The following is a 27,114-nucleotide window of genomic DNA, read 5'->3' as shown; positions in this document are numbered from 1 at the left end:
GGTTCGGTTTCTGCCTCGTCATGGAGGTTTGCTTCAGTAAAGACCTGTTTTTAAGAGCTGGGCTTGTAGGGGTCAAGCAGAAGTGGAGGCACGGTCAGAGGATCAAGTCCTGGTTGTGGGGTTTGGGAGTTCGGTGGAAGGAAAAGGGGCACCGGGAAGGGAACAAGGCAGAGAAAGCTCCGAGCACCGAGCAAAAAGGAGCCTTGGCTTTCCCAGCAGGGAAAGAAAAGTACCAGCTGCACCAGCCGTGCTGAGGCAGCCAAAGCCCACCTGCCCCCTTTTGCAGACAACAGAGTGATCAGCCGGGCCACTTTTAATTGCTTCTCCCCATGTACAAACAGAAACCCCTTCCCGAAGGACCCGGCTCTGTCCCTGCAGCCAGGCAGGACAAGGATGCATGGTGATGGCTGCCTTCTGCCCCGTGCTCCAGCCCAGGAGGCTCAGAGCAGAGGAAAGCTGGCCTGGCTGGCCACCCCGCAGTGGTTGTCGGCGCCCTTCAGCAGGCGGATGTAGCCCTGCTCGCCCCACGCCTCGGACCAGCTGCAGGAAGAGACAAAGAATTGAGCACATCTGCGTTCCCACGCGGGGAAAACTGGCCCCGTTGAGGGAGGGCAAGCAGAGGGAGAGGGCAGGAGCACAGGAGAGTCCCATGGGATGAGGACAGTCCTGTTGTGTCCCCTCCCTGCCTGGCTCTGAGCTCACACAGGAGCCCCAGCAGGAGGGGAGGACGGGCCATGCCCGGGGGTGAGAGGGGCAGCAGGTCTGGGAGTACCTCCACCCCTACCTGTTCTTTAGGATCCAGTAGCTCACGTTCTTCCCGCCCTCCTGGCTGGTGCCATAGCCCACGGCCAGCATCCCGTGGTTCACCTGGTGGCTGCAAAACATGCTGCTGAAGACACCTGGGAAGAGCAGAAATGGGGTGAGCCGGGGGTTGGCCCCAATGGCTTAATTTCCAGGCAAAAGCAGCGTGGCTGATCCTATTCCCCTGGACATTCCCCTATTGAGCTCAGCGAGGTAACCCTGCCTCAGTTTACCCATCCCCACTCCTCCAGGTGAAGAGGGAGGTGGTACCTGACTTGTAGAAGTGAAAGAAGAACCCACTGGCATCCACCGCCACAGACACAGGACCCACAGTCGCCACCGCCTGCTCCAGCGCCGCCTCGCTGCCCTCGGCCACCAGCCAGATGGTGGAGCAGTTGGCCGCCCTGTCCTGGGGGTTGTACCTGCAGCTGGACGTGTCCTGAAAACGGGGAGAGAAGACCACCGGGGCTGAGGACCCACGGGCACGGCTCTGCCCGCGTCCCCACCCTCCTGCCCGCCACCCCTTACCGTGGCCAGGTAGGGGTAGATGTGCTCCGAGTTCAAGCCGCCGTTCTCACGCACGTACTGGAAGGCGCGGGTCATGTAGCCGCCGTGGCAGCCATTGTTGCCCAGCTTCCGAGAGCAGTCGATGAGGTTCTGTTCGCTCAGCACCACCAGCTTCCCCGTCCGGTTGAAGACGAGGCCCTCCAGGGCCCCCGTGGCACTGAACGCCCAGCACGACCCGCAGTGCCCCTGGGTGAGATGAGGGGGGGGGGTGTGTCACAGCATCCCCCAAAAAGCTGACGGAGGGGGGCACGCCGTGCTCTGGATTGCCCAGAGGATTTCTGGCGCTTTGGAGGATGCAGCCTCCTATTTCTGCTGTCCCCCCCATGCCCACCTGGTTCTTCACAGGTGTCACGTAGCCCTTAGCCCTCCAGTCCACCTCTGCCGGCGTCTTCAGAGCTGGCGATGCCTGGAAGAGCAGCGGGGGCTCCTCCTGCTGCGCTGGGGTGAAGCCGTTCAGGAGCTGGTTGAACTCCTCGTCCGTCTGCGGGTTGCACATGTGTGTGAGCAGGGCTGCAGCCCGAGAATCGGCCCAACACCAGGAACACCAGCACCCCCAGGATGGAATGGGTGTCCCCAGACCCTGGCTCGAGCCCCGGGTGCCTCAAGGGGCCCCCAGTCCCCGGAGGAGGTGCCGAGCTCAACTACCATGTCCCCGTAGTGGTTCATGGCCAGGCGGAAGGTGTGCTGCCCCCGGGCCTCCTCGCGGTTGTGCTGCTCGATGCGCCGCAGGTTCTTCTCCCAAACCTCCCTGCGGACAGCCTCAGCCTCCTGCCGAGGGGCAGAGCAGCCCGGGGTCAGGAACAGCCCCTCCAGGAGTACCAGAGGGGACACGTTGGGTGCAGACCCCTCTGGAGCTGGCCCCAGCACGTGCACCGAGGCTTGAGGAGCAGAGGAGCTGGCCCCATGCGGACCTACCCTGCTGTACTCCTTGGCGTAGAGGCTCTTCCAGCCTTCCCACGCCTCCTCCAGGGCAAGGTCCAGCGCCGTGCTGCAGCCCAGCAGGGCCAGCAGCAGCCCCAGCACCACCGCCATGGTCTGGGGGGGAAGGAGAGCGGGCTGGGGGTGGTCCAGGGCAGAGCCCCCCCCCCCCATCACCCCATGGCCGGGGCAGGCTGAGTCTTTGCAAGTGTGGATTAAAGCTGAGGGGGAGGAGGAGAAATGCAAACAGAGCGGCTGAGCCAGGGGAAGGCAAGAGGCACGTTTGGTCCTTTGGCTGGAGCAGCCCTCGCATGGACGCGTTTGCTGTTTTGACAGGAGCTTTAGGAGGTCTTAGCTGTCCTTTTGGTGGTATTTAACTGTCCTTTTTAGGAGAGGAACGAACAGCTTCGCGAGACACCAGAGCCCCTTCCTGCTCCCCGGATGGCAGAGCAAGGCAAACACAGACACAAGGCAGCAGGAGGGGCAGGGATGGCAGACACTGGAGGTGTCCCCAGCTGCCACCGCGCATCAAACCCCCCCTTGAACCACCACAAACCCTTTTTATTTGCAACCCTCCTGATGTGGGGCTGCCTCCCTTTTCTCTGCTATCTGTCCCTTGCTTCCTCCCTTGCTGCAGCAGCAGCCACCCAGCTGTTGGCTGCACGGCTGGCACCGAGCACACCTCAGTGCCTCTGCTAGGGGACTCAGCACCAAGCAGGCTCAGGCCCCAGGTGGAGCAGAGCAGGATTTGCTGCACGGGGACAGCTCCAGAACATTTGCCTCCTGGCTGGAGGGCCACAGAGCCCTGAAAACAACACGAGCACCAGGGAGGGAGATATCTGCACTGCTTTTTGATAAGGAAGGCAGAAACCTTTCCCCAGGCCACAGCTTTTGCCCCCCCACCCCAGCACCCCCTTCCTCTGGCTGGCCAAGGGCTCAGCCTCTAAGCTCTGAGCTGGAGCAGCTCTAGGACTTGATACAAAACAGAAGAGCCCCGAGGAGCACAAGCTGGGGCTGCTGGGTGGGGCTGGGGCTGTTTTCACTCGAGAGCCGACAGAAATCTGCTCCGGCCTCCAAGCAAGGGGCTCGAGCTGCAACTAGAGATAAGGGGGTTTTGTTTTGTTTTTTTTGCAGATGGGGAGGCAGAGGAGCAGGGGCAGCACGCTGTGAGGATTACACACTGGGACGAGCAGCGATCCCTGCTCCACGCCGATGACTGAAGCCTCGCATCTGTCCCAGCTCGAAGGCTGCAAGCCCGCGTGCTTCGCCAGAATCCCTCGGCGAGGATTTTCCACTATCAGGTTACACCCTGCTTTTTTGCAGCCTCACTCACGCAGCCCTCCCCCGGCCCCCCGCCAGCGCAGCCATTTGTCTTCCTCCCGGGCCTTTGATAGAGCGTGGTATTCCCGAGCAACTCCAGCAATCCTGCAGGACCCCACGACCCTCCCGACAGAGAGCCAACCCTGCCCGAGACACGGCTCCCAACCCAAGGAGCAGTTTCAAGGCACTGACGTCGCCTTGAAAGAGTGAGAGCCAGTGTCGCACCTCCGTTCCCCACCCTGTGGGAAGGGAGATGCTGGGAAGTTTTCCATTTGAGCATCTTTCAGGGGGACGGTGGCTTTCTGAGCTAATTTTGTAGCGCAAGCAGTGTGTTTTTTTTTTTTGTTTCAAAATAAGTCATCGGGAACATCTGCTCTCCTCCACATCCTCTGCCTAAAAATAAAGCCCCACATGTTGGATTTTCACAGAAGTGCCTCCCGACAAACTCTCAGGCTCGCTTCTCCTGTTCTCGAGGAAGAGCAATTTTTGCCCGGCTTCCCCAGCATCCATTACAATGCCCTGCGCTTCCTGCGGCCGTTACCGCTTGCTCTCACAGGAAATTAACTCAGCTTCAGCTACAGCTGCAAATTTTCTATCCAAAAGAGATACCTTGAACCTGGCTTAACCACGCTTCACACTCCAATTACCTTTCTCACAGGACAGCTGGGCGGAGGCCTCCTACATCATTTGTGTTTCAATCCCCAGCAGAGCCTGTTACATATTGAAAAGCTCAAGATTGTGGTAGGTGATTTCCCAGTTAATGCCTCTCAGGATCTCAGTACCCAGAAGAAGAAAAACATCTCCTTTTTATGGCATCAAATAATCCTACAGCTTCAGAAGCAAGCTCGGAGGATCAAAGGAGCTGACAGATTTGTAAACTCTTCGAGACAAGAGCATTTTAAGAGTGCATTGCAGACATTTTAAGAACACTTGCTCTTTTGGGACAGGAAAAAGCACTTGAGATTAAGACTGAAAAGCAGCAAGCCCTGCAAAATAAAGCTTCTTACCATGCACTGGCACCCACCCGGCTCTAAAGAAGGCAGGGAGAAAGGGGAGCAACTTTTCTCTCTGCAAGGCAGATTACAATCTTCTCTCAAGGAAGCTTCAGAGACGTGCAACTTCCTCCATTGCCTCCCCTTCCGCCCCTGAAACCTCAAAGCTGCTAAAACCCCACTGAAATGGGCCAACTATTTGGGTACGGGCATGAGAACGGGGCAACGCGCTCACAGCCACGTTCAGCAACCCAAATCCTCCAGCTGCGAAATGCTTTGCATTTAAAAGCAGAAGCCTCCAGCTTGCAACCTCAGGGCATTTAATAGCACTTTAATTAACGTCTGATCCCCGTTTCGAAAGGGAAACAGCGAGGTCAGGCTTTGGGAGGTTTAAGCTCCGCGGAAGGCGAGCAGAGGCAGGCCCCAGCACCTGCAGCGAGCAGCTCCGTGCCCGGGGCCCACGTGCGTCCTAGCGTGGGATCAGAGCTGCGAGCGTTTGGCAGCCAGGCCAGGCACTGCCAAGCTGCAGAGCAGCTCCGGCCCCCCCAAGAAGCCAGAGGGAGTCGGGGTGCTGGGCGAGGCGCCCACCTCCCCGGCTGAGGCTGGGATTTGCAAGCACGAGGTGTCTGACTCGCTCAAGGTCACGCAGCGCCTTAATAGCAGAGCCAGGAACAGCCCAGGATTCCCAACTCTCCGCCCTGCATCTTCAATTGCTAGCTCCTTCTTCCCTCGAGGAACATCGGGGATTTAATATTCTCTCCACCGCTTGGCGCAGAAACCAAACGGAGCACTTTGCTTTTACCACAGACGCAGCTTTGGCCATGGTGATGCAGATGGCATTTCCTCCCAAGCCCTCTCCTGCCCTCCACCACCAGGTACAGAAGCCAGCCCGTGCCTCTCTTTCCAATATTTTAATGAGTCGCTACATCTTACACTCATAATTATAAAAGAATAAGAATCCATAAAAATATTTTCTTTTCATAATACGCACTTAAAATACTCCAGGGCAAGTCAACGTGGTTCATTTGGGTATTTTTTTTTTTTCTTCTTTATGCCCCTGGCAGAACCCTTGGCTTGAGGGGGGGTATGTGCTCCCCTGAGGTGCAATTGCTCAATCCCCCCTCCCCAGAACTGCAGTTCCTGTTGACCAGGTAAATAAAAACCAGAAGAGAGCATTTGCTGAGTAGATGGGCAAGGGGAACAGTCACTGACCCGCAGAGAACTGAAGCACAGCCAATTTCAGTGCACATCTGAAAGCTCGGGGTATCAGGGGAGAAGAAGGTAGGACCAAGAGGCAGCACAGAGAACGGAAGGAGGAAGGATTTGCATAAATATCATCCATCTTGTGTGGCAAAAACCCAAATGCTGCTGTGATCTCTGGAGAGATGATCTCTGGTTGTAGCCAGCTGCTTCAGCTGCCGTGCTACCTGTTGGCACAACTCTGGTTGTGAGCGGCCATGAGAGAAAGGCATGGAAGGACGTTGTTACCGACCCCAGCCACTTCCTCCATCTGCTCTGCAAAATTAAACAGAAAAATAGAAAAGACTAGTGTTGCATGCTTCTGTAGAGCTCTTCATATCCCCAGGGCTCCATGTTGGTGCAGCAAGGCCAGGACACAGCAGCAGCGATCAGCTCCCCTGGGGCTTAACAATAGGTAGTTCTCTCTTCCCTCCCGCTCCTGGCTTAAGGCAGCTTGCTGATTCAGCTCTTCCGTTTCCAACGCAGGCACTGAGTTCTTGCAGGTAAGAGTACAGGAACTGCAGAGGTGCAGCGGAAGGGAAAAGGACCGGGGAGAGAGAGAGATGGACATAAACCTCAGCCTTGGGAGACAGACCACTGTCCGTTGATTCCCAGGATAGAGGGAGTAGCAGCAAAAAAAAAAAAAAAAAAAAAGCATTAACAGCCAGGCTGGAGGAGAGGAACAGGATGAGCAGCTGAGCAGGGGCAGACCTCCAGCTTGGAAAGTGAAAGAAGGTGGCACTGTCCAAAGGGAAGGTGCTCTCCACCCTCCTCCCTCGTTCAGGGCGAGACACCCCGACCTGGGCACTCAGCCATTTGTGCTCTGGGTTCGATGGCTGTCGGGGGAGGCAGGAGCGGCAGGGCACAGGAGGGGAAGGTGAGCTGTCAGTGTCCAGTTTGCAGAGGCTTGTGCTCTCAGAGGTATTCTTGTAGAAAGTGCAGCAGCGTGATTTCATAGTGCTCTCCTGACTCAGGGCACCGAATACTGTGTCTCTCATTGGGGTAGATCTGTGCAGAAGCAGAGACGGGACAATTAACCACGAGCAGCTCGTTCAGCACGGACAAGCTTCCCTCACACCAGCCCTCTTCCATCAGGACAACAGGGTGCCAGGGAGGTTTCGAGCACCAGCCCACCCCCTCATTGCCCTGGCGTGTGCTGCCACCCCCCTCGGTGTCTCACATGGCTGGTGGCAGCCACAGCTCCAGTGGAGAAGGAAAGTTCCAGGCCTGAGGGCACGAGCCCTGCGTGCAAGTGCTTACAGACACATTGGCCAGCAAGGAAGCAGCCACAGTGCCACCTCCCGGCCACCTCCTGGAGTCAAACAAGGCATTTACTATCACCTACACTGCATCAAAATGTGGAAGCATTTGCTTCCACCTTATTCCACTCCCAGGGCAGCGAGCAGGAAACTTTACAGATTTAACAGACCTTCCCACTTCACTCTTGTTCCTCCTACCTGCAGCTGGTAAGGTTTTCCAGCCCGGATTAGCTGTGATACCAGGAAGTTGGTGTGGAAAAAGTGCACATTTTCATCCAAAAAGCCATGGAGGATCAGCAAACGATTTGGCCTGGAGATGGGAAGAGAGGTAGGATGAGAATCCAAGCAAAAAGCTCTGCAGCAGGTCTGAGCAAAGAGCTGCCAGCTGGCAAACTAAAACAGAGCAATGACCAGGCAGCAGTCAGAGGAGTGTAAGGCCACGGATGAGGTCTTTAACCCCTCCCCTGGCAAAGGGGGGCTGCGGGAACAACGCCTCTGCTCACTGCAGGAGGCAGCCCCAGCCACGTGAGTTAAAATTAAACCAGATCAGAACCCATCCGTTCTTTTTGTGTTCAGCCGAGGTGCAGCTGGTAGCGGTTTTTCAGCAGATTGCACAACCCCACCGTACTCACTCATTGGGAAGCTTTTCTACGTGTAATGCCACAGAGCCAGCCTCATAACCTTGCTGGTTGTTTTCTGGGATATCCATGTACCGCTCAGTATACCCGGTGTCATATGCCATCCAAACTGTGACAGGAGCACCTGCTATAGCAATCTGTCAAACAAATAGGTGGCAGGAGACAACTTTAATTATCAAGTGCTAAAGAGTTCAAGCACTTCAAGAGTTCCCTGTTTTCCTGATGAAGCACAAAAAAAAACCAACACAGAACTGTTTGGAGCCTGTCACACAGACCAGAATTCTTCCACAACAAACCCACATAAAAACCTAGACTCCTCCTCACGCTATTTCTCTTAAAATCAGGCAAATTCCAGCATACCAGCACTAAAGGCTTCCCCCTTCTCAAGGAAGACATGCGGAATGATCCAGAAACTGTGCTGGGGGCTTGGGAAGGGCATTAGGAATAGCACATCAATTACCAGATGGGATGCTAGGCTAAGTCCTCCACTGACAGGCACTGGGGCATGACCCCATCCCGGACACCCCATCCTGCTCAGGTCTCAGCCAGTACGACCTGCAAGCAGAATGCAGGTCTGTAGGCAGGAGCTACAGGTGGGCAGGACTGAGGGACATTTTCACCTGTCCATCAAAACCATTGAGCAAATAAAAGCCAACACTAGACGGCAAGAGTTAGATAAGCTAAGAAAACCAAGAGTACCAAGATGATGCCCCCCATGTCTAGACTCACCTTGAAGACGTTGGGTTTACAGATAAGCCCCATGAGGGACAGAAAACCCCCGTATGACCAGCCGTGTATGGCTACCCGACTCAAGTCGATGAACCCGTATTTTTCTGCTACATAATGTAAACCTTCCACCTGGTCCTCTATCTCCACCTGGCCCTAAAAGGCAACAAGGAAGCTCAGGTTAGTGACTTTCTCAACCTAAAAACTTAAGGGACAGAAAAGGTGTGAGCAATGCTCAAGCCAGACAACCTTAGAAAGAACAAATGAGCAAAGAGTCGTTAAAAAAAATAATTACCATTTGGTTTTTCAGGGCCCCTTCAAACTTGAGTCCTCGCTGGCACGAACCCCTTCCATCAATTACCACCACAGCATAGCCTAGAGACGCTAGTGTGTTTAGCCGTAAGTACTTGATTCCTTTGAAAGAGTTATTCACCAGCTGCACCTGCAGAAGGAGGTTAGAAAAGTTTCAGTGCCAAGCAGCTGCCTTCCACTGTCTTCCTCTGTCTGTTTCACTACACAGGATCCTGAGCTGGACAGCAGCCACTAACTGAGCTATCACAGCCACACAAATCTGGACTATATGCTGGAAAAATCATCTGAGGTTTGAGGCAGAAGTCAGAAGAGACATCCAAAGTCCTGATGGTAAAATCAACGAAGTCATCTAGGTTGGAAAAGATCTTCAAGATCATCCAGACCAACCATAAACCTGATCTACTGAGTCCCATCGCTAAACCACATCTCTTAGTGCCACGTCCACACATCTCTTAAACACCTCCAGGGATGGGGAGGCCACCACTTCCCTGGGCAGCCCACTCCAATGCTCAGCCACCCTCTCCATGAAGAAATTCCTCCTAACGTCCAGTCTAAACCTCCCCTTGTGGAGTTTGAGGCTGTTTCTTTGTCCTATCACCTGTCACCCAAGAAAAGAGCGGCACCATCCTCACGGCAAACTCCTTTCAGTGACCAAACTACACAGAGCTCTGCCCTGGACAGCAATCCCGTGGCCAACACCAGCAGTCGGACGCCTGGATTATTACCTGAGGGCCTCCGTACACAAAGAGCACTGTGGGATGCTTCTTCCCAGGCTGGACATCATGAGGTTTGTACACCATTCCATAGAGCTCCACATCTGACTGAGTGCGGAAATGAAAGATCTCGGGCGGGATGTAATCCGGGGGACAACCTGCAGGAGGAAAGTTCACACCCAGTGCAGTAACTGACAGCAGGCTCTGCCTCCCACCTAGCCAGAAAAAGCTTATTCTGTTCAAACTTGACCCTAGTCAGGGCTCTTTCAATACCCAAACCATACCAAGACTTGTCAATGCCTTTCAGAGGATCCTCTCCCTGGGAAACAAAAAGCCTCTGTGTGCCTGCATAGGGCAATAGGCCATGTATGCAGTGAAAGGATCACCCATGAACACATCATCAGCTGAGAATCCTCAGGCAAGGCATGCTGTGCCATAATAGCAAGATGTGGGAAGCACATAAATGGGTCAAATGGAAAAAGCATTTGCAGAAAAGGTTCGGGTACCGCTCTGAATTGTGTCTAAGCCTTTAACGGCTACAGCCTTGAAATGAGGTAGCCACAACCTCCCAGATATTTGCCACTCTTCAGACAAAGAACAAATAAAGAAACACCTAAAAACATAATCAAATAATCCTGCACCACTGCTTTCACTCAAACCATGAAACTGTAACATCTTGAAAGCCAGTGTACTGTTTCCTTGATGAGCAATCCACTAGAGGTATCACCCCTGCAAGATAATTCAATTCATTTCCCCATAAAATGAAGTTACTTCAGCCACTTCCTTCTCCACCACCTTTGGCTACCATTAGTAGGAAGCGTATCACAGACAGAACCCAGCACGGACACTTCTACAGAACTTACTGGCTGCCTCCATCATGCTGGCCCAAAACTTGGGCTGCTTGTGGAGCGGGTCATCATCGGAGCCACTGAGCTTGTAGACATGCACGCAAGGTGGAGTGCTCACGCTGCTGTAGTGGCTGATGAACATGTCAAAATTCTATAGAGGAGAGAGAGAAGAGTTAGAGGGGAGCGAGGTCTTTCATTTCCCACATCCACTCTCCATGCAGTTCCCAGACAAAAGCTCCCACGTCTCAAGCAACCAAGACAAAGGAAGGGTCAGTAAGTGTTACTGGTCGTGACTCGGCACGTTCCCTGTCAGTCAGGAGACAGGGGCACCTGGTATCTAAGAACCAACAAACCTGGCTCATAGAGCAGCTGTGGGAGAAGCCTGGCGTGGTAAGCCGCACAATTTCTCCAGGAGACTCATAACTGACTACGTAGAGGTGGTGCTCCAGTGGGGTGTCCTTTGTGCCTTGGAAATACACCAGCTTCGTCGCCTCGTTGACCCAGATCTAGGTGGAGAAGAGAGGGCTCAGTGACAGTAGGATGACAACTACTGCTCCTTTACCAGCTCAAACTGTCTGTCCCCAGGCAGAGCCAGCTTAAAACACAAACAGACCATGATGGACTGCTTGCAGCATTAGGAACAGTACACAGCACCCATTTATAAGATAGGCTTCAGACCAACACAAATGGGGAACTGCAAATATTCCAAAGTAATGAAAGGAGGTCACCCAGCTTTTTTGAGAAACTTACAGCATTTGCTTATTAAAGAGCTTAAAAAGCTGGGCCCTGTTCACTGTAGCTTAAACCAGAAAATTCTGTGCTTAAAAATGGTGTCTTCCCATAATAAGTCTGTGCTATAAGGATATATGAGTATTTTTTCCAGCAACTGTGATAATGAATTCCCATCTGTGGAGGGATCGGTCTAATAGCCCTAACAGTACCAAAATTCAAGTCACATTAGAATACATTTTTAAAATAAAGCAGTTTCTAAAAACCACCTGGCCAGCCAGGAATAGAAATGACAGCTTTTAAATACTGCATTGATCCAGCAACAGTAACTGAACTGTTTTCCACCTTGCAGTTTCCAAATGCTGAAGCCCAAGTGCTATTTCTAGCTAACACACACTTTGAAGAGCGCTGTGGACAGCACAGGGAAGAAATACCCAACCCAATTGGCCAGGAAAGCCGGGCAGAGCCCTGTGGAGCAACAAATGCATCAAAATAATTGCTGCTAACACAATTTTAGCCATAGCACATGAAGGGAAGAGCCGTGGCCAAAACCAACAGCATGTACAGTGAGAATCCACATGGGGAGGGACAGCAGGTTAATTGCAGATTGAGGAAAAGCAGCAGAAACCAAACATATGAAGCTGTAGGCCTTTTAAAAGTGCGAAGTGGAAATCCAGATTAATTGGAAATGAACAGACAAGGTCTTTATTTTGACAGAAATCACCTGGGAGCATTAAAGATCAGACTCAGAGTTAATTCCTGAAGCAAAATGGAACTAGGTTCTACAAGATTAATAAAAATTCCTTTCTGGCTATTCCACAACCAATAACAGACACAGTTCCTTCATATTCTAAATTGCTTTATACTCCCCAGCTGCCTTCTTCCTAAAGGGATCAGCTGGAGACCAGGAGTTCATTCTAAGCACTAGGACATATTCCCAATTCACAAGTACTCACTGGGGTTAAAATGCTTCAGTAAAGACAACAATTTTGTGGAGGGGCTTGGGCTTGTTGTTACTGTTGAACCTCAGACTTGTGCCCTTTTTTTACAGCCTGACTCACTCGTGGGATTTACTTAAGGAGCAATCTGAAGCCTGATTAAAAAGGCAATCAGTTCAACGTGCACTGGGGTACAGCACTTCTGGGAAAAGCACGGGCAGCAATAAAAAAAGAGAAACAAAGTGAAGCTTAAGTAGTTCTAGCTGGTCCCAGGTGTAACAGAGGGCGTAAGCCAGGGCTGAGCAGACAATGCAGAACTGCAACATTGCAAGAGAAAATGAACAACCAATACCTTTGATCCATGCCTTGCCAGCACCTCCCATTCCCCACCAGTCAGGGCAATCTCTTCTTTTATAGGACATTTGAAATCATCTAAAAGAAAGGATGTGAAAATAAATTATCATCTTCCCTGAAAGATAATAGAAGCAAGGGGAGAACACAAAGCTGACGCGCTGACAAAGTGCGGCTCTTACCCTCATTATGGACATATGGCTGCACCCAGTCATAGCTGCCTTGCTTGAGGACTGCTGTGACTCTGTACAGGTGACAGAAACCTGTTTTGCATTCGTTGGCTCGGATAAAGCAGAGTTCTTCCTCCTCTCCCTCCGGTTGGATGAAAGGATAGAAGATATCGTGAACCTGTCACACAAGGCAGAAGAGCCATGAGTGATTCCTATTGACACAACATGATACAGCCAAGGAGGTCAGTGCTAAAATCCTGTGCTTTCACAGGAAAGGAGCTGGCACTGAGGAAAATATCTCAGATGAACTGCTGGCAGGAAAAAGCCTTTCCATACTTTGCTGTTCTTACAAACAGTTTGTGCCCATGTGGAAGACCATGCGCCTCTGAGCTAGACATCTCATTAAGTCCCACAAGGTGGTTGCTATTCCGACATCTTAGGAATGCCACACCACAACCTTCAGGTCTCTTTGCCAGTACTAAGAAAGTTTATTCCCTGCCCCATACGTCCAACGCCTGCCTAAATATGTTAAAATTCCACAGATTAGGCTCATGTTCCAAGAAGCCACAATCTTCTTCTAAAATAACCCCGAGACAATGGCACTGTTATGTCTAAGTGTCGGTGTCCAAAGTGCCTGCGTTCACTGAGAATGCGAGCAAGAATTAAATGAATAGCTCCAGCTGTGAGGAGATGGCAGGATTCTCACCTCTTCCAATGCTGAATGCATGATAGTCTCTCATGGTTTTATCAGACCCCCTAAATTAACACTAAATCTGGCAACACTGAGAGGCAAAGCAGTCTGCTGGAGCATGGACTAAAACCAGACATGCAGCAAACGCAAAAATGGTTCACTGTGGGGGAGGAAGGGGCTGCCTGTGCCCCCCTCCCAGCCCCGAGCCTCTTACATTTATCCATACATCAGTGGTTTCTTCATAGATCACAAATGGCTGGACATTTTCTGGCACAGTTTTGGCAAGTTGAGCACGCTGCTCCTCATTTTCTGGGACCGGAATAAAGAGTGCTGGAGGCAAAAGGATAAGCTGCAGCCGCTGCTGAGGTCTGTCTAGGAACATAGCCCAGGCACTGGGGGAAAGAAGGTGGAGGCAAATGTCAGTACCACAGAATAGACGTCCCTTTGTAACACTCAGCACATGCAACCCTTTTTCCCCCCGCTGGCAGAAAGGATTTGGGCATCTGAATGCAAAGCTTTCCTCATCGCTGCTTTCTAATCTCCTGGAAGCTTTGCCAACAAACATGTATTTGCCAGACATCTCTGGTATTTCACAGGGGTATCGTTCAGACAAGATGTCTGACAGATTTGCCAGTGTCTATTCCAAGGGACCAGTTAACAGAACGATGGCTCCAAAACGTAACTCTTCCTTGGACAGCCCCTCTGTCAGGAGCACCATTTGCTTTCTAGCGAGTTCCTAAAGTAAAGAGAAGCTAAAGGAATTCATTTGTAGCTTCCCTGTTGCACGCTGCACTAGCAGGGAAAGGCACAGACCTAAGACAACTGCCAAGTGAAGGAGTCGCTTCAGTCTCAGCCTTGTTCCTCTCCAAGGAGAGTCATTTGAAGTGGTGCTGCACTGCAGGCCTCTCAACATGACAGATGGCAAGCCACTGCTGCATAGTGCGGCTACCCCAAGGCCTGGAAGTGCATCAAGGGAAGTTTCATCATTAAGACAGACTTTCAAAAAGAGCCAGTTACCCCTAGCACCTCAGCAACTGTGGATTTCATGAACTGATATATTCAGCACATTTAGATAAGCTCTGGCGCAGAACACAAGAGCCACCTATGGGATTGCCTTCTGCAAAGCTGTATGAATTTAGTTTCCAGAGCAGACAGTTATTAATGGTGAGTTACAGAATGCAATTTTCAGAGACAGTTAAGTCACCTTAACTCGATCTGGACAGAAACTAGTTAAGAGTAAAGCAAGCTTTAAAGCTCTTAATTATTTTCCCTCAAAAAATTAAAACCAACCAGAGCGGTGTGAATTCTGTAACTACTTCAGGCAAGGCTGGCCAGCACAAGGCTGTCGCATTGCATTTTGAGGCACAGCGAGCTATGAGAGTACACTGGTCATTGAGCAGTCCTTTCTCCACATATGCACGAAGGACATCGCAGCACACAAAACTGCCCACTTTCCCTTGATATATTTGGCGTTGATCACAAACTGGACCAACAAACAACAATACGATTGCTTAGAGTACGTTCTCACTTTCATCAGAAAGCGTGTTAAACATCTTCAACTCAAAAGTAATTCCGTAGGGCTGCTCATTTGTCATTTCCCTTTGTCATTGCAGCTCTGCATTAAAACCTACATCTCGTCACCCTCGCCCACATCTGATTATTTCCCATTTTTAGTATGTTAAAAACACTGAAGAAGCCAAATTCTCTTGTGCCATTTACGACACTCACGGCTTTAAAAACAGCTCATGATTACATTACAAAGCTGGCTACAACACAACACAACATATCGTATGGCTACAATACAACTCAATCTTGAAGGCCTAGAACAGTTCAGCCAGGGAAGCCCTTGGGAGTATTAGTTTGGAAGAAAAACTTATGTACTATTTGCCATCTCGGGTCCATCCAGCTCGGGCAATGTACTCCACAGTCGGGAACAATGCAGCAAATGGTTGCACCAGCTCCTTGTCCTGAGCGCACACAATCTGCAGCAAAAGGAAGGTTCGATATCAAATCAGACTGCTACCAGACCTGCTCGTATGGAAGCTCAGTGGAATGGGAGAATAAGGAATTGTATCTACTGGCTTCAGAAAGGGCAAAGCCAGGAGAAGAAAACCCTTCTACAAATGGCAAGAAGAGAAAGGAAAAACAAGTTTTAAAGCACCATGAGTTTGGCATTCAGCCACAGAGAAGGATACTATCATGGAATGAAGCCCGGGATTAGATCCAGCTTCAACCCTCCAAGCTCTGCTATTGACAGTGTGGTCTCTCAGGCTAATTCCACTTCTCACTTTCCTCTCCTCTCCCAGCTGCCTCTCGAACAGAACGATACTCTTATAAACACATTGGAGAATCAAGTGTTACAAGAGGATGAAAACAAATGCTAACACTATTTAGGTTTCCCTAGTGACCTTCTCTTAATTCTACAGAGCTTCAGAAGCAGTCAGCCCTCCTGAGCAATAACCCATCGTGCGACTTACCTTTCCCTTGCTGTCCGTTTTAAATTCTGCCAGTTTTAATGTAATCTTGGGGTTTTTGCTGCCTGCAAAAAGGAGTGACAGAATACCAAGATGAGCTCTGGTTATATCCAGTACAGCTTCTAGATAAGAACCAAGCCTGGTCCCTACTGAAATGGCTGTAAGCCAGTACACGAATAAGAAATGATGAGTGCGAGCAAACATCGCTGTCATCACAAGAGGTATTTTGGGTAGAGGAAAAGTTTGCCTTCGCCTTGCCTAGGTGGATGCATATGTTCTCAGGAGGAAGAAAACATTCAAAATGTATTCCAGAACATGCCGTCAGATATATTTTGTTTTTCTCAACAATCCTTTCATCTAGGCTGAACTTTAAATCCCATTCCCTTCTGCAGTACGCTTTGGGCTCGGAGACTCAATTAGGCCCCAACATTTACAACCAGCTTCTAAATCCTGGTAAGGACTTAGATTAATCATGCAATGTTTATAGCACAAATTCCACTACTTCAGCCAGCAGGAGCCAAGAGTTGCATTAACAGCCCCACGGTGCTTCACTTACCTGTCCTGGGGTACCGATAGGAGTCTGTTTTTCTCTCCTCCAAGGCAGGGGAAGGAACATGAATGATCTCCACCTCTGACTCATCTACTTCCTCATACAAGATCCGCAGTGTTTTTAAATCCTCTGAACCTAGGAAAAGATACCAGGCATGTATGCTGCAGTGTTTTCCAACTGTATCTGACGTGCCTGGAGCGCTGTGGTGGTACGCCCTAGAACAACAGCTTTGTACATCTCATGTATAGCCACAGCTCCCAGTGACTACCTGCAAATGCTCCTCAGAGCATAATTATATCCCCTCAGTGTTCTGTTCCTCCTGGCAGCCTCTCCAGAAACAGATCAAACCAAGGCCAAAGGAAAGCCATGCTCAAAATATCATTCACAGCAGGGGCCAGCAGCAGTTGTAGTGTCAGAACTTGATAAGCAGAACTGACCTTCCGTGGAAGCTGTCGGACACCACCAATAGCCTGTGAACCGATCAAACTCCTCCTGAATGACAAAAGTGGCTACACCAGCAGACTTGGGGTCATCCAGAACATTGGATAAGCCTGGACAGGAAACAAAGAACAGAATGCATTTACATCACCTTGGAAAAAACTGATCCAGAAGAAGAATGTCCTTGTAAGAAATAAGCCATGAAGAAATACGCTTTTTCATCCCAGATTTTTGTCAGAATTTTCTTTTGAATCCAGCAAGAAGGACCAGTTACCTTTATGGCAATATGTCATTCGCTTCTCCTCTCCTGTCTCAATATTTGCTACCCACAGATCATTGTTATTAATAAATGAAAAGAAGGCAGGATCAGCAGGGCAAATCTTAGGATCCATTCGTGGCCCTGTGCACTGAGTTTTGATCTCCAGAGGTTTCATCGGAGACACCTACAGCAACAGAAACACAAACAGCTCTTTACCAAATCATCTTCCAGCTTCATAGTAAAAGACTTTAAGCCCTGGATATAGTACAGCCCACAAAATGAGGACAAACATAGTACTGACAGGACACAAAAAAAAATTATCATAACCAGACACACAAGTGCAATAACCCGAAGTGTTATGTCCGTTTCAGATGCCATAAAACCATTAACAGACTCACCATGAAACCATTCTTGCCCCCATCTCGACAATGGAAGAGGCTGTTGCTGGCCTGGAAGAGGAATAGGCCGCTTTCACTGTGGAAATCGTAAGATGTTATACCAAAGACACCAAGTCGCTTGCGCTCTCTCAGGAGTTCTTCTTCTCTAGAATACATTCCATGATGAGGGGTTGCCTAGTGTTGAAAGAAAAGAAAATCTGAAACAATCTGCAAGGAGAGAAACTTTCACAACAGAAGAATGCTTTTAAACTGGCACCAGGTAGTCTGTGAATGCCCTAAATAGAATTCACCAACCCAAAACAGGCAGCAGTCTTATCACACATGTCCAAAACCACCATACCCTAGGCTACAGGTGTGGCCCAGGAGGAATAAACCAACTGCAAGCCCCAAAGTTCCCTCTACGCAAGAGCTGAATTGCCAATCCATCATTTCTGCAGATGGTACTTCAGCATGAACTGAGAACAGCTGCACTTGCTCTGCTTATGCAAATCAGATGTAACCAATTAACTTAATGACGCTATCTACAGCCCTTCACAAACAGTTTCCATGTCAGATACTGCACACAAAAGCTCTTCCAGGGATCTTGAATTACCCTGAAGGGGACTAGCAATCCAAATGGGGTCAAGACAGCTAAATTCTTTTCCAGTAGGAACCTTTCCAGAATGGAAGGGACACCAATACCCTCTGCTCCTTTGCTCATCAAAACCTTTGGTGACAAAGAACACTATGATACCGTGATCAGAAAGGGGAAAATTCACCCCTTCAGGTTCTCTTGCAATCCAGTATGGAGCAGAAGCAGCAGCTGAATCCAACTCTCCCAACTTGCTTAAAAGCAGAGTAGATAACTTGCATTCCAGCAAGCACATTAACAAGCATCTTAAGAGCCCAGTCAAGGCACACTGAGGAAAGGTGCAGTGTCCTGATAGCTTGTAATTTGAGGCAGGCCACATGCTAGCTTACAGAGACCTCTTTGCTAGCTCAGCCCTTTGCCTGCCACATCAGCTGCAGTTTCACACTCGCTGTCAGCTCCGTGGCACACACAGGTAACTATCTTGTATTATGAAATAAAGCAATTATCAATGCCACATTCCTACAAACACCAATCTGTGCCTTAAAAACTGCTACGCTGTTCCTTCCACTGGTCAGCAGAGCAGCACTCACCAGACCAGCCCCACAACGCCAGCCAACTTTCCCAAGAACCATCAACCCAGGCTCTTCACACTTTTACTCACCTGAAAGTGATCCAGCATCTGTTTCCATGACAAGAGTAGCAAGGCCTCCTTCCGTACCTTTTTGGGAATTTCTGAATAAAGAAGGGAATTCTCTCGGCTACCATATGGCATTCCTATTAAGAGGACAAAAGCAACATCCCATTTAAGATCAGTTAATCTTAATTACAGCAGGCGAGCTGTGGGTGCCCCATCCCTGACAGTGCCCAGGGCCAAGCTGGATGGGGCTGGGGGCAGCCTGGACTGGCTGAAGGGGTTGTACCCATGGCTGGGATGGGACGGGGCGGCTTTGGGGTCTCTCCCAACCCAAGCCAGTCTCTTATGGAATTGCAGAGGGGTTCAGTGAATCCAGAGGCTTTTACCAGCTGTCATTTCCAAGCAGCTCTCACTTCAATCATGGAATACTATCCAACTACGTTAGCTTTAAACAGAAACTTCTCTAGGCAAGATTTAATGCTAACCAACCTCTTCAGAGCTGGTTACATCCATTTTTCCTCTCTCTGGACTGTTCAACCCACGCCCTAGATCCACTCTGAAAAAAACCACTCCCTGAATGGGTGACTCAACATTACTCTCCACGTTTCTCAGCCAGAAATTTGCTACAGGGACTTCATTCAGGCCAACACACCAGGCTGAGAGAGGGAAAGGAAAAACTTGGAAGCTCTGGAGAGCCCATTCAGATGTAAAACAGTGTTCTACATAGTCAAAAGACCTTGTCATTTTACATAAGCTTTTGATTATGGTCAAATCGTATAAGCTACTGGCCTTCATCCAATTTCCAAAACAACCGAGAAAACATAGAATACCCTGAAACTGATTCTGGCACTTTCAACAGAATCAAGGACCATGAACTTGCCCTCCGTGTTTGCTGTAGAGATTCCCCAGATCAGAATTTAACACAGGAAACGTGCCCTGGTACTATCTGCTCTGCACGCGTTCTGGGCAGAACAGAAAGATTTCTGAGCCTGTTAACCCAGCAGTGCAGTTACTTAAAATTAAAACTGAAATATTAATAAGTGCTCAGGAAGCGAAGCAATATGTGAGCATATAATCCTCAGAGATACAGAAACACCAAAGTGCTGAGCATGTGGTGTTTAATATAAGCAGCATCTGCCACGATACAACATAGAACTCTACGGGGACAGCCCAGGAATGATTTAAGATGCCCAAACTGAACGAACTGCAGATAGGAACAAATAACTGTATATACACATTTGACACTCATGTGACTGTGACCCGGACTTCATTTCTCCTTGTTCTATTACTACTTTCTACAGTGACCTCAGACTGACTACAGTCAATTAGCATCTTCAGGAAAAATATTGCCCTCCTCCCCAAAAAACATGATAACTGCTCCCCAGTGAAGAAAAGTATTCAGTTCCTACAGTAAAGTTCTTCAGAAGTCTTCACCCTACTCCAACACAGAGCCACTAACAGCATTCACGTAAAACTTTGAAAATATTGTCTATCACTGGGACAGGAATAGCATGATGGTGTGAAATAAGAACCACTGAAATGGGTTCTGAGTGTTTCACACGCTGTGTATGGCAGGCAACCCCAAAGATGCTTGATATGGCAAGAAGAAGGATCGGCACTTCCACTTTGTAAGGAATGCCTGAGAAATGTACCTCAGTATGACCCAGCAGGTACTGATCTTAAACGTTGGGTCAATGTGCTCTGTGCCCTGCACATTTTCTTAGGGAAGAAAACACTGAACAGGCATTGGTTTAACTTCTTTCCTAGTTCTGGCTGCTGTAAAACCCATGCAGAATGCTGACCAGCCAGGAGCTGCTCTGGTTGCCATTTTATTCAAGAGAAGAACATTAAAAATATACTAAATTAGCCACTCAAAACACCTTAATTCTTTAGTCACCCAGATCAAAAACTGTACCAAAGTCAAGGTGGCTTTGAAAAACATTCAGTTTTAAATTAAGTCTCGCTGTTCAGACTCAACAAGAAAAACATGCTAACTCTGGAAGCTGCCCTTTACAGTGGCACTTGGGTAATGAGAACGTACGAGGGACTGTAACAAATCAAGTCCCTGACACACAGGAGCTGCTTAACGATGAAACAAATCAGCCCCTTGAATCCAGCATCCTACGTCCTACAGTGACCTACACTCAACAACCAAAAAAGAAAAAAGCAGGGTCACTTTAGGAAAGCAATCAGCTCCATGGAGCATTGGGCAATTTCTTTACTGGCCTTGTAAAGATCAGCTCATGCCCCAAAGCGTAACAAACCCTTTATAGTCCATAAAGCTTCCCATGTTCCTAACCACAAAATTATCCAGCTACTAAAATCCAACCACTCTGTCACTAATTACACTGTAGCTCCAAGTCTAACGATGGACCTGTACAACACAATATTCTGCTGGCTTTCAATCCTACCTTAAGAAAGATGCAAGCCTTTTTCTTCTCCTGCTTCCCAAAGCATTCTACCTACATAATGCTTAACAAAGCAGGGGGAAAACAAGTTGCTGCTGTATGTGTCCCCCCAAAACACCTAGAATTTTTTAATATACATTTAGTAATTTAGTAATCCAAGAAACTGACAGTGAGTTTCTTGGGAAGTCAGCCTGGTTAACCTATCAAGTAAATCCCACTTCTCTTAAGTCACAGAGGCACAAGACAGTCCTGAGTTTGAGGAACAGCCCACCACTGTACTGGCCTGGTTACCAAAAGGACCCTGCGTTCATACCTCCGTCACTAGGTAGGGCTGACCAGCCAACACTTTCCTTTTTTGCCAAGCAGCCTGCCTCCAAGCAGCAAGCCTGTAGTTAGAGCACTCATCTGGCTCTGGAGAGCTCTCTGCTCAGTTCCAGGCTTTGCTACAGATTCGAGTGTGCAATCTTGAGCAATGTTACTTCATCCTAGTTCCCCTATCTCAATCAGAGACGCTTCCCATCCTTCGTTCCCCTGTTTAGATTGGATGCTCTCCCACACCATACTCACACCCAGCGTCTGGCATGCTGGCTTACCCAGGTAATAAAGACGATGAGAGTGCGGGCTGGACTCTTCTGTTTTCCGGACAAACTGGAAATCATGGGGAGCTTTGTTCACTATCATGCCCGAATACTTCCTGCTGCTGTGAATAATGTCACGCAGCCCATCCCAAGAATGCTTTTGCACCTGGAATTGGGAAGGCACATCCTCCATCTCAACCACTTCAGAGCTGTCTGATAGCGCGTCCACTGCAGTCATCTTCTCTTCCCCTTCAGAACTAGACAAAAAACTGAGGGAGGAGTTGAAGGAGAGAATTAAGCCATAAAACCAAGCAGACACACTTTGTTGCTTAGAGAAAGCTCTAAGCATGTAACATGCATAACAGAAAAGGCACTTCTTAAACTACAGACCTAGGATTCTATGACCCAAAGACTCCGTTTTAAACATACATCACTGTATTGAAGGGAAAAGTCCACCTCCTATCTCATACCCAGTCCTGTAAGCGGAGATACTAAGCTCAAAAGACTCACTTCCAGGACTAGTTCTAGAAGCAAGCTGCTGAAGAACGTCCAAGAAGCAGATTCTGGTGCAGAAAACAATTCATCAGCTTGACTCAACGAAAAACAACCCCCGGAATTTGGATGGGTAAATCATCAAAGCTATGTCCAATGGTAAAGGCATATAAACTTCTGTCCTGGAAGACCACGTAAGTGAAGTCCCCTTCCTGCCCTGAAGGCAAGCCTGATCAGGCTTAAACCTCTGTAAGTGCTAAGCAGAGCAGCTCACTTACCTGAGGAGCTACTGCAGCCAAAATCGATGACAAAACAGGAAGAAACAGTGTAATTGGCTTTGCTGGCTGCAAGAAGACAGCAGTAACAGACCCTTGTCATATCCTGCAAAGTGTGGCATGCATTCCTCATGGGCTTCCAACCTAGCAGTTATTGAATTAGAGTCTACCAAAAACGCCTCCACATGCAACTACAGCAAATGTTAATTTGAGGAGAGGTGGACTAACTGACTTGCCCAAGGTCAGTGATGTAATCTACTACAAAGCAGGAATGAGCCTAGGACTAGGGAAACCAGTTTCTGTCACCCCATTTGAGAAGCTGGATTTCCCTGCACAGGAACACCGTCGCTGTTTTCAGGGGGTTATCTGGAAGATTGTTTCAAAGAATTTCAGAAGAACTTCAGTTTACTGCAAAAAAACAGGGCTAGAGAGGTTTGCTCCATGGAGACGGAATTGCTACCTTTGACTCATCATCAAGATGGCAATCCAGTGACTAAGGATAATACCAGAAAAAATGCCTCCTTCTCAGCAGCCTCAAGATTTACATTTTTTCAAATGAGGTATTTCTTGAACGCTGCTCGTCTTCTGGGACAGCTGCCTGCATTCTGACAGGAGAGCAGCTTCTGAGATGTAGCTGTCATCCTTAAGTATTAATCAGGGATTACACACGAAGCAAATCTTGAAGACTCCAGCCTCAGGAAGATGCACAACAAGTTCTTTTCCAGTGGATAAAATCAGGGAAAAGGGGAATGGTTATTTATACCAGAAGAAAACATTCACTCATGCCCATTTTATGCCGTGTTTTTTGAGACCTCTGAATGTTTCTAAAGGATTCCCAACCAGCTTACATGTTCTAACAAACTTTCTAAAAGGAAGTTCTCACCCAGTTTGGCACTTTAGCCGATTACTGGAGGAGATGAGGAAACCTAAACCAAAGTACACCTTGACTTCCTTAAACCACAGGCACACAGTACAAGGGCAGTAGTGCTACCTTCAAATTGTTCAGTCACTAAATTGTACAAAATATGTGGATAATAATGGAACAACAGGAAAAAGCTCCTCAAATAAGTCTGGAGGTGCTCCCGGTACCTACCGCCCAGCAGGAAAAAAATCTAAACAATCCACAACTTGAAAATGAATATAAAAAAAATCCAATCAAAGTCGGGCAGGAAGCCCAAAACCACAGAAGAGAACGTGACGGGATGTTCTGAGACTGTGAGAGCGTCTACAGCCTCCAATCTATCTGCTGACTCCATATCCAGGGTTCCCATTACAGCAACTCAAATCTCATCTGAAGGGAGAAGCGTTGCCTATCAAAAACACATGACAAGACCGCGAAAACCCCTCGGCTGGGGATGATTCTCTCAACTCAACCCCAGTGCAGGTCAAGTCAGTCGATCAAAATAATCTGGCTTTGGCTGCAGATACTTGACCCCGCGGTCACTCTCTCCCAGCTGGTGAAACCTTCTCGCGAGGGAAAGCTGCAGGTTTAAGGTCTCCAAAGAGGCAGCTCCTGCTCACTGCACAAACGTAACGCTGGTCACTGCCCCAAACAGAACAAGAGGTTAGGATCCCTTCCAAACTCTTTCCATGATTTTATGATTCACTAAAGAAGCGAAAGGCACAACTTTTGGCTTGGTATTTTTATAGGCTTGGTGATTTTGAAGTAAAACAGTGGGATAGGAGAAGTATCCATCCTCACCTGTAGGCAAAGTTACAGATGGAAAATACCACAGTGATAGCTGGAGCGTTGTAGAGTCTCCTAAAACTTAAATCCTGCCACAATATGGGGTAAAATAAAAATCCAATTGCTTCATCCATTGCTACAGCCATCTCTTGGCCAGAATATAACAAGTATTGGCAGCACCACGCATGGCGTAGTATGAGGAGAAACTTATCCAATGGAAACTGCAGAGTGAATTTTGGGATGAAATTACTCAGAGGGGATTTTGACCAAGACACTGATTCTAACAACCTTAAACAGCCTCAAAGCTTCCACATCAACGCAGCACACGTGAGATTTACACCTCCCTGGAAGGCTGTCCTTCGCAGTCCTGGTGCTGAGCTAATAATTTGGATGATTCCTGATGCTGCAGCAGTGCTGCCAACCCCACTTCCCAGAGCATCTAGTTATCCCTTGGGTGTCTCCAAGCTCACTCACCCCGTTTGTTCTGCCGTGCACGGCGAGGTTGGGAGCATCAGGCAAACATCCACCAACTGCTCTTTGAGGGGGAGCACGATAGCGTGAGGACATCAAGCAAGGGCAGGTAGGACAGCAGGGGACATCCAGACAGGGAAAAAATGTAAAACTTGGTATTGGGAGCCCGTGGAACAAATTAACTCCCTGAGTCACTTCCTGACCCCCAGCTCCTGGCACAGAGCTCCCCAGGCAAAATCCTATCCATGGGATTTTTCAGAAGCCTCGTTTACCCCAAGAGGAGCTTACTGGTGTGTCGCACACAACACAGGGTGAGGAAGAGCCCCGGGAGTAACTTGGAAACTTAGAGGGAACCTTACCTTCTCCAACTTCCTGCAGTCTCGTTTTCCAGACGAACCCTCTTTATCTTCCGCATTAACTACTCAGCAAGCTGGGCAGGACAGGAAACTAGAGAGGAAGATGAAAAAAACAAACTTCATATAGCTGCAGTTTCCCCTGTCACAGGAATCCAGCCGTATAAAAGCATCCTCTGTAGGTCACACATCCAGCTGACTGCAGAGGCACAACCAAAGTCCTCGCTTTGTGCTTTGCTGCTCAAATCCGTTCTGCCAGCACACGCCAGGTACTAACAACCCAGACAGAACTGAGGGATTTCTTCACCTGAACAATGAGAATCAACGAACCCTTGGGCCTGCCTCTTTCCTTCCTAAAAATTTCTTCTTACAATCTGAGAAACCTCAAGAGCAGCCCTTTCATGTCTCTCCCCAAGTCCTGAAACTTGAAGTAGGAGCACTAAGAACACAGAAAAGAGAAGTGTGATCCTTGCAGCTACTCACAAGAGTCAAAAAAAGGCCACCACCAGGAGCCAGGCAGAAGGGTGGCAGCTCCTCCACTGCCAGCATCCCAGTCCCACCTGGGATACAGAACCAGAACTTGCCTTCCATGCCACACTGCTTCCCTCTGCCTTCAGCCCGGTGCCACAGAAGGAACGTGGCTCACTGCACAAGCCCATTTTCGAGGCCAGCACTGCCTTCACCACCTCTGCGCCCAAGCACACTGAAGTACAAAGATCTTTGTCTCCTCAGGAGAGCTCTGAATCACGGACACACCCGAGCCCTGGCCCTATCTTCTGCTGCGGCCCCCGGTCTGCCCGGCAGCCCCATCTCCAGCACGACCACACTCACGGAGCAGCAGAGGAAAGCAAGGGTCACAAAAAAAAAGCATCAGCAGCAAAGTTCCTGAACTGCAGAGGAGAACAAAGGGGGGCTGAGGAACAGCACCTGATAATTTAAGGATAATTTAAGGGCAATCTTCGCTGAGAGCACAAACGGCCCCGGGAGCGGTGCTGAGGAATGCTGAGTAACCCGGGGCCAGCTGACCCTGCGTCGAGCAGGGGCTTGGAGGCAGCTCCCCAGGTCCCTGTTAATCTCCATTATTCTGAGATTTGAATGATTCAGAGGAACACCTCATCCCGCCCACCACAGATCACACGTTTCCCTGAGAAAAGGCACAATAACATCCTCTGATGCTAAGCCCAGAGAAAGGAGAGGGAACAGAACAGCCGTGAGAGGCCAGGCACCGGCGTGAATCGTGCCAAGGAGCCCCCGAGGGGGCTGCAGGTGCCTTCGGGATGAGCCACGGCCCCGCAGCCACCCCACAGCCCCTACAAACGTGGCCCTGTCACGGCTGGAAGCGTTCAGAGCACCTTGTCCTAAAGGAAAGCACCTGGGGGTGGGATAAACTGGGGAGGGGGACACGACGTGACAGAGAGGGACAAGGTTTGGGAAGGGCTGCCAGCAGCTGGAGCCCCGTGGGGTTGGGGCAGGAGGCACTGCCAGCTCCTGGTCCTCTGGGGGAGGCGAGGAGGGGAAGGACAGGCTCCTGGGGGGGGACCATCCCCATCACCCCCCTGTTCCCAGCCATGGAGCCCCCTCCTCACCTTTTGGAGGACAAACTGGGGGCAAGTTATGGGGGGACACAAGTCACGGAGGGCAGGGGAAGATGTAAGGCACAGGGGGGTTGGTGGCCACTCCAAAACACCCCCCCAGGGGGCAGAAAAACAACCCCGAGCCCTTCAGGGACCCCCTGAATAGGAGGGGGGGGGGCAAACTCCCACCGCTGGGTTAAGGGGAGCTGGAACCCACAGCGCTGGGGGGGGTGGGCAAGTTACTGGGGGGGATAGAGGCAAATTATTGCGGGGGGGCAATTAGGAAGGGGAGGCAAATTATGGGGATGGGGGCAGGTTATGGGGGAACGGGGGGGTGTGAGCCATGGGGGGGGGCAGACGGACACCCCCCCCAACCCCCCTTCACCTCAAGCTCTCCCCCACAGGGGCGCGGCCTCCGTGCCCCCCCCCTACCCCAAAGGCCGAGCCCTGCCCCTCCCTGAGGCCGAGGCCGAAGCTGAGGCAGTGATGAGGCCGCCCCCCCCCCCCCATTACTCACCCCGGGGCTCGGCGACCTCCCCCTGAGCGGCGGTGGGGACTTGGGGGGGGGAAAGGGGGGAGGCGGCGGCGGCTCCGTCAGTCCCGGTCCATGCCCCGGCAGCCCCGGAAGCGGGGCGGGGAGAGGGGGAAGGGGCCGGGGGGGGGCCCGGGGGAGGGGGCGGGCGGGCGGCGGGCGGCGGCCTCCCCTGCGCGACCTTTGGCCCGGCGCCGGAAGTGAGCCC

The 27,114-nt window shown here is 50.0% G+C and overlaps 2 protein-coding genes across 7 annotated transcripts; both read right to left on the bottom strand.

The window, feature by feature from the left end:
- Positions 1–295: 295 nt before the first annotated feature.
- LOC113839605 (procathepsin L) lies at positions 296–4,769 on the bottom strand. Of its 3 annotated transcripts, XM_038169249.2 has the most exons (9): positions 4,614–4,691; positions 4,254–4,317; positions 2,284–2,403; positions 2,014–2,136; positions 1,700–1,849; positions 1,330–1,554; positions 1,072–1,240; positions 785–899; positions 296–540 (listed from the first exon to the last, which is right to left on the bottom strand). In XM_038169249.2, exons 3-9 carry the CDS (start codon positions 2,398–2,400, stop codon positions 441–443), a joined length of 999 nt encoding a protein of 332 aa, XP_038025177.1. In that variant the 5' UTR covers positions 2,401–2,403; positions 4,254–4,317; positions 4,614–4,691; the 3' UTR covers positions 296–440. The 3 variants fall into 3 exon arrangements, with proteins under 3 accessions (XP_038025177.1, XP_038025178.1, XP_038025176.1); XM_038169250.2 differs by lacking the exon at positions 4,254–4,317 and having other exon boundaries at positions 4,631–4,769; XM_038169248.2 differs by lacking the exon at positions 4,254–4,317 and having other exon boundaries at positions 4,614–4,748.
- Positions 4,770–5,494: 725 nt separating this feature from the next.
- DPP9 (dipeptidyl peptidase 9) lies at positions 5,495–27,050 on the bottom strand. 4 transcript variants are annotated; one of them, XM_027471975.3, is made up of 21 exons: positions 26,892–27,050; positions 24,807–24,894; positions 21,538–21,791; positions 18,564–18,676; positions 17,332–17,505; positions 16,949–17,117; positions 16,674–16,787; positions 16,243–16,371; positions 15,690–15,751; positions 15,094–15,194; positions 13,427–13,604; positions 12,534–12,699; positions 12,353–12,432; positions 10,687–10,839; positions 10,349–10,484; positions 9,498–9,643; positions 8,756–8,902; positions 8,464–8,616; positions 7,729–7,871; positions 7,295–7,406; positions 5,495–6,845 (listed from the first exon to the last, which is right to left on the bottom strand). In XM_027471975.3, the coding sequence occupies exons 2-21, from the start codon at positions 24,860–24,862 to the stop codon at positions 6,753–6,755; spliced, it is 2,679 nt and encodes an 892-aa protein (XP_027327776.1). In that variant the 5' UTR covers positions 24,863–24,894; positions 26,892–27,050; the 3' UTR covers positions 5,495–6,752. The 4 variants fall into 4 exon arrangements, with proteins under 4 accessions (XP_027327776.1, XP_071885491.1, XP_021133300.1 ...); XM_072029390.1 differs by lacking the exon at positions 26,892–27,050 and adding an exon at positions 25,385–25,552; XM_021277625.4 differs by lacking the exons at positions 24,807–24,894; positions 26,892–27,050 and adding an exon at positions 24,451–24,503.
- Positions 27,051–27,114: the final 64 nt, after the last annotated feature.

Source organism: Anas platyrhynchos, chromosome 29, assembly GCF_047663525.1.
Source record: "Anas platyrhynchos isolate ZD024472 breed Pekin duck chromosome 29, IASCAAS_PekinDuck_T2T, whole genome shotgun sequence".
In the NCBI taxonomy this organism is placed as follows: domain Eukaryota; kingdom Metazoa; phylum Chordata; class Aves; order Anseriformes; family Anatidae; genus Anas; species Anas platyrhynchos.
The sequence above is the reverse complement of the archived record's forward strand: the minus strand, read 5'-3'. Positions and strand labels throughout refer to the sequence as shown.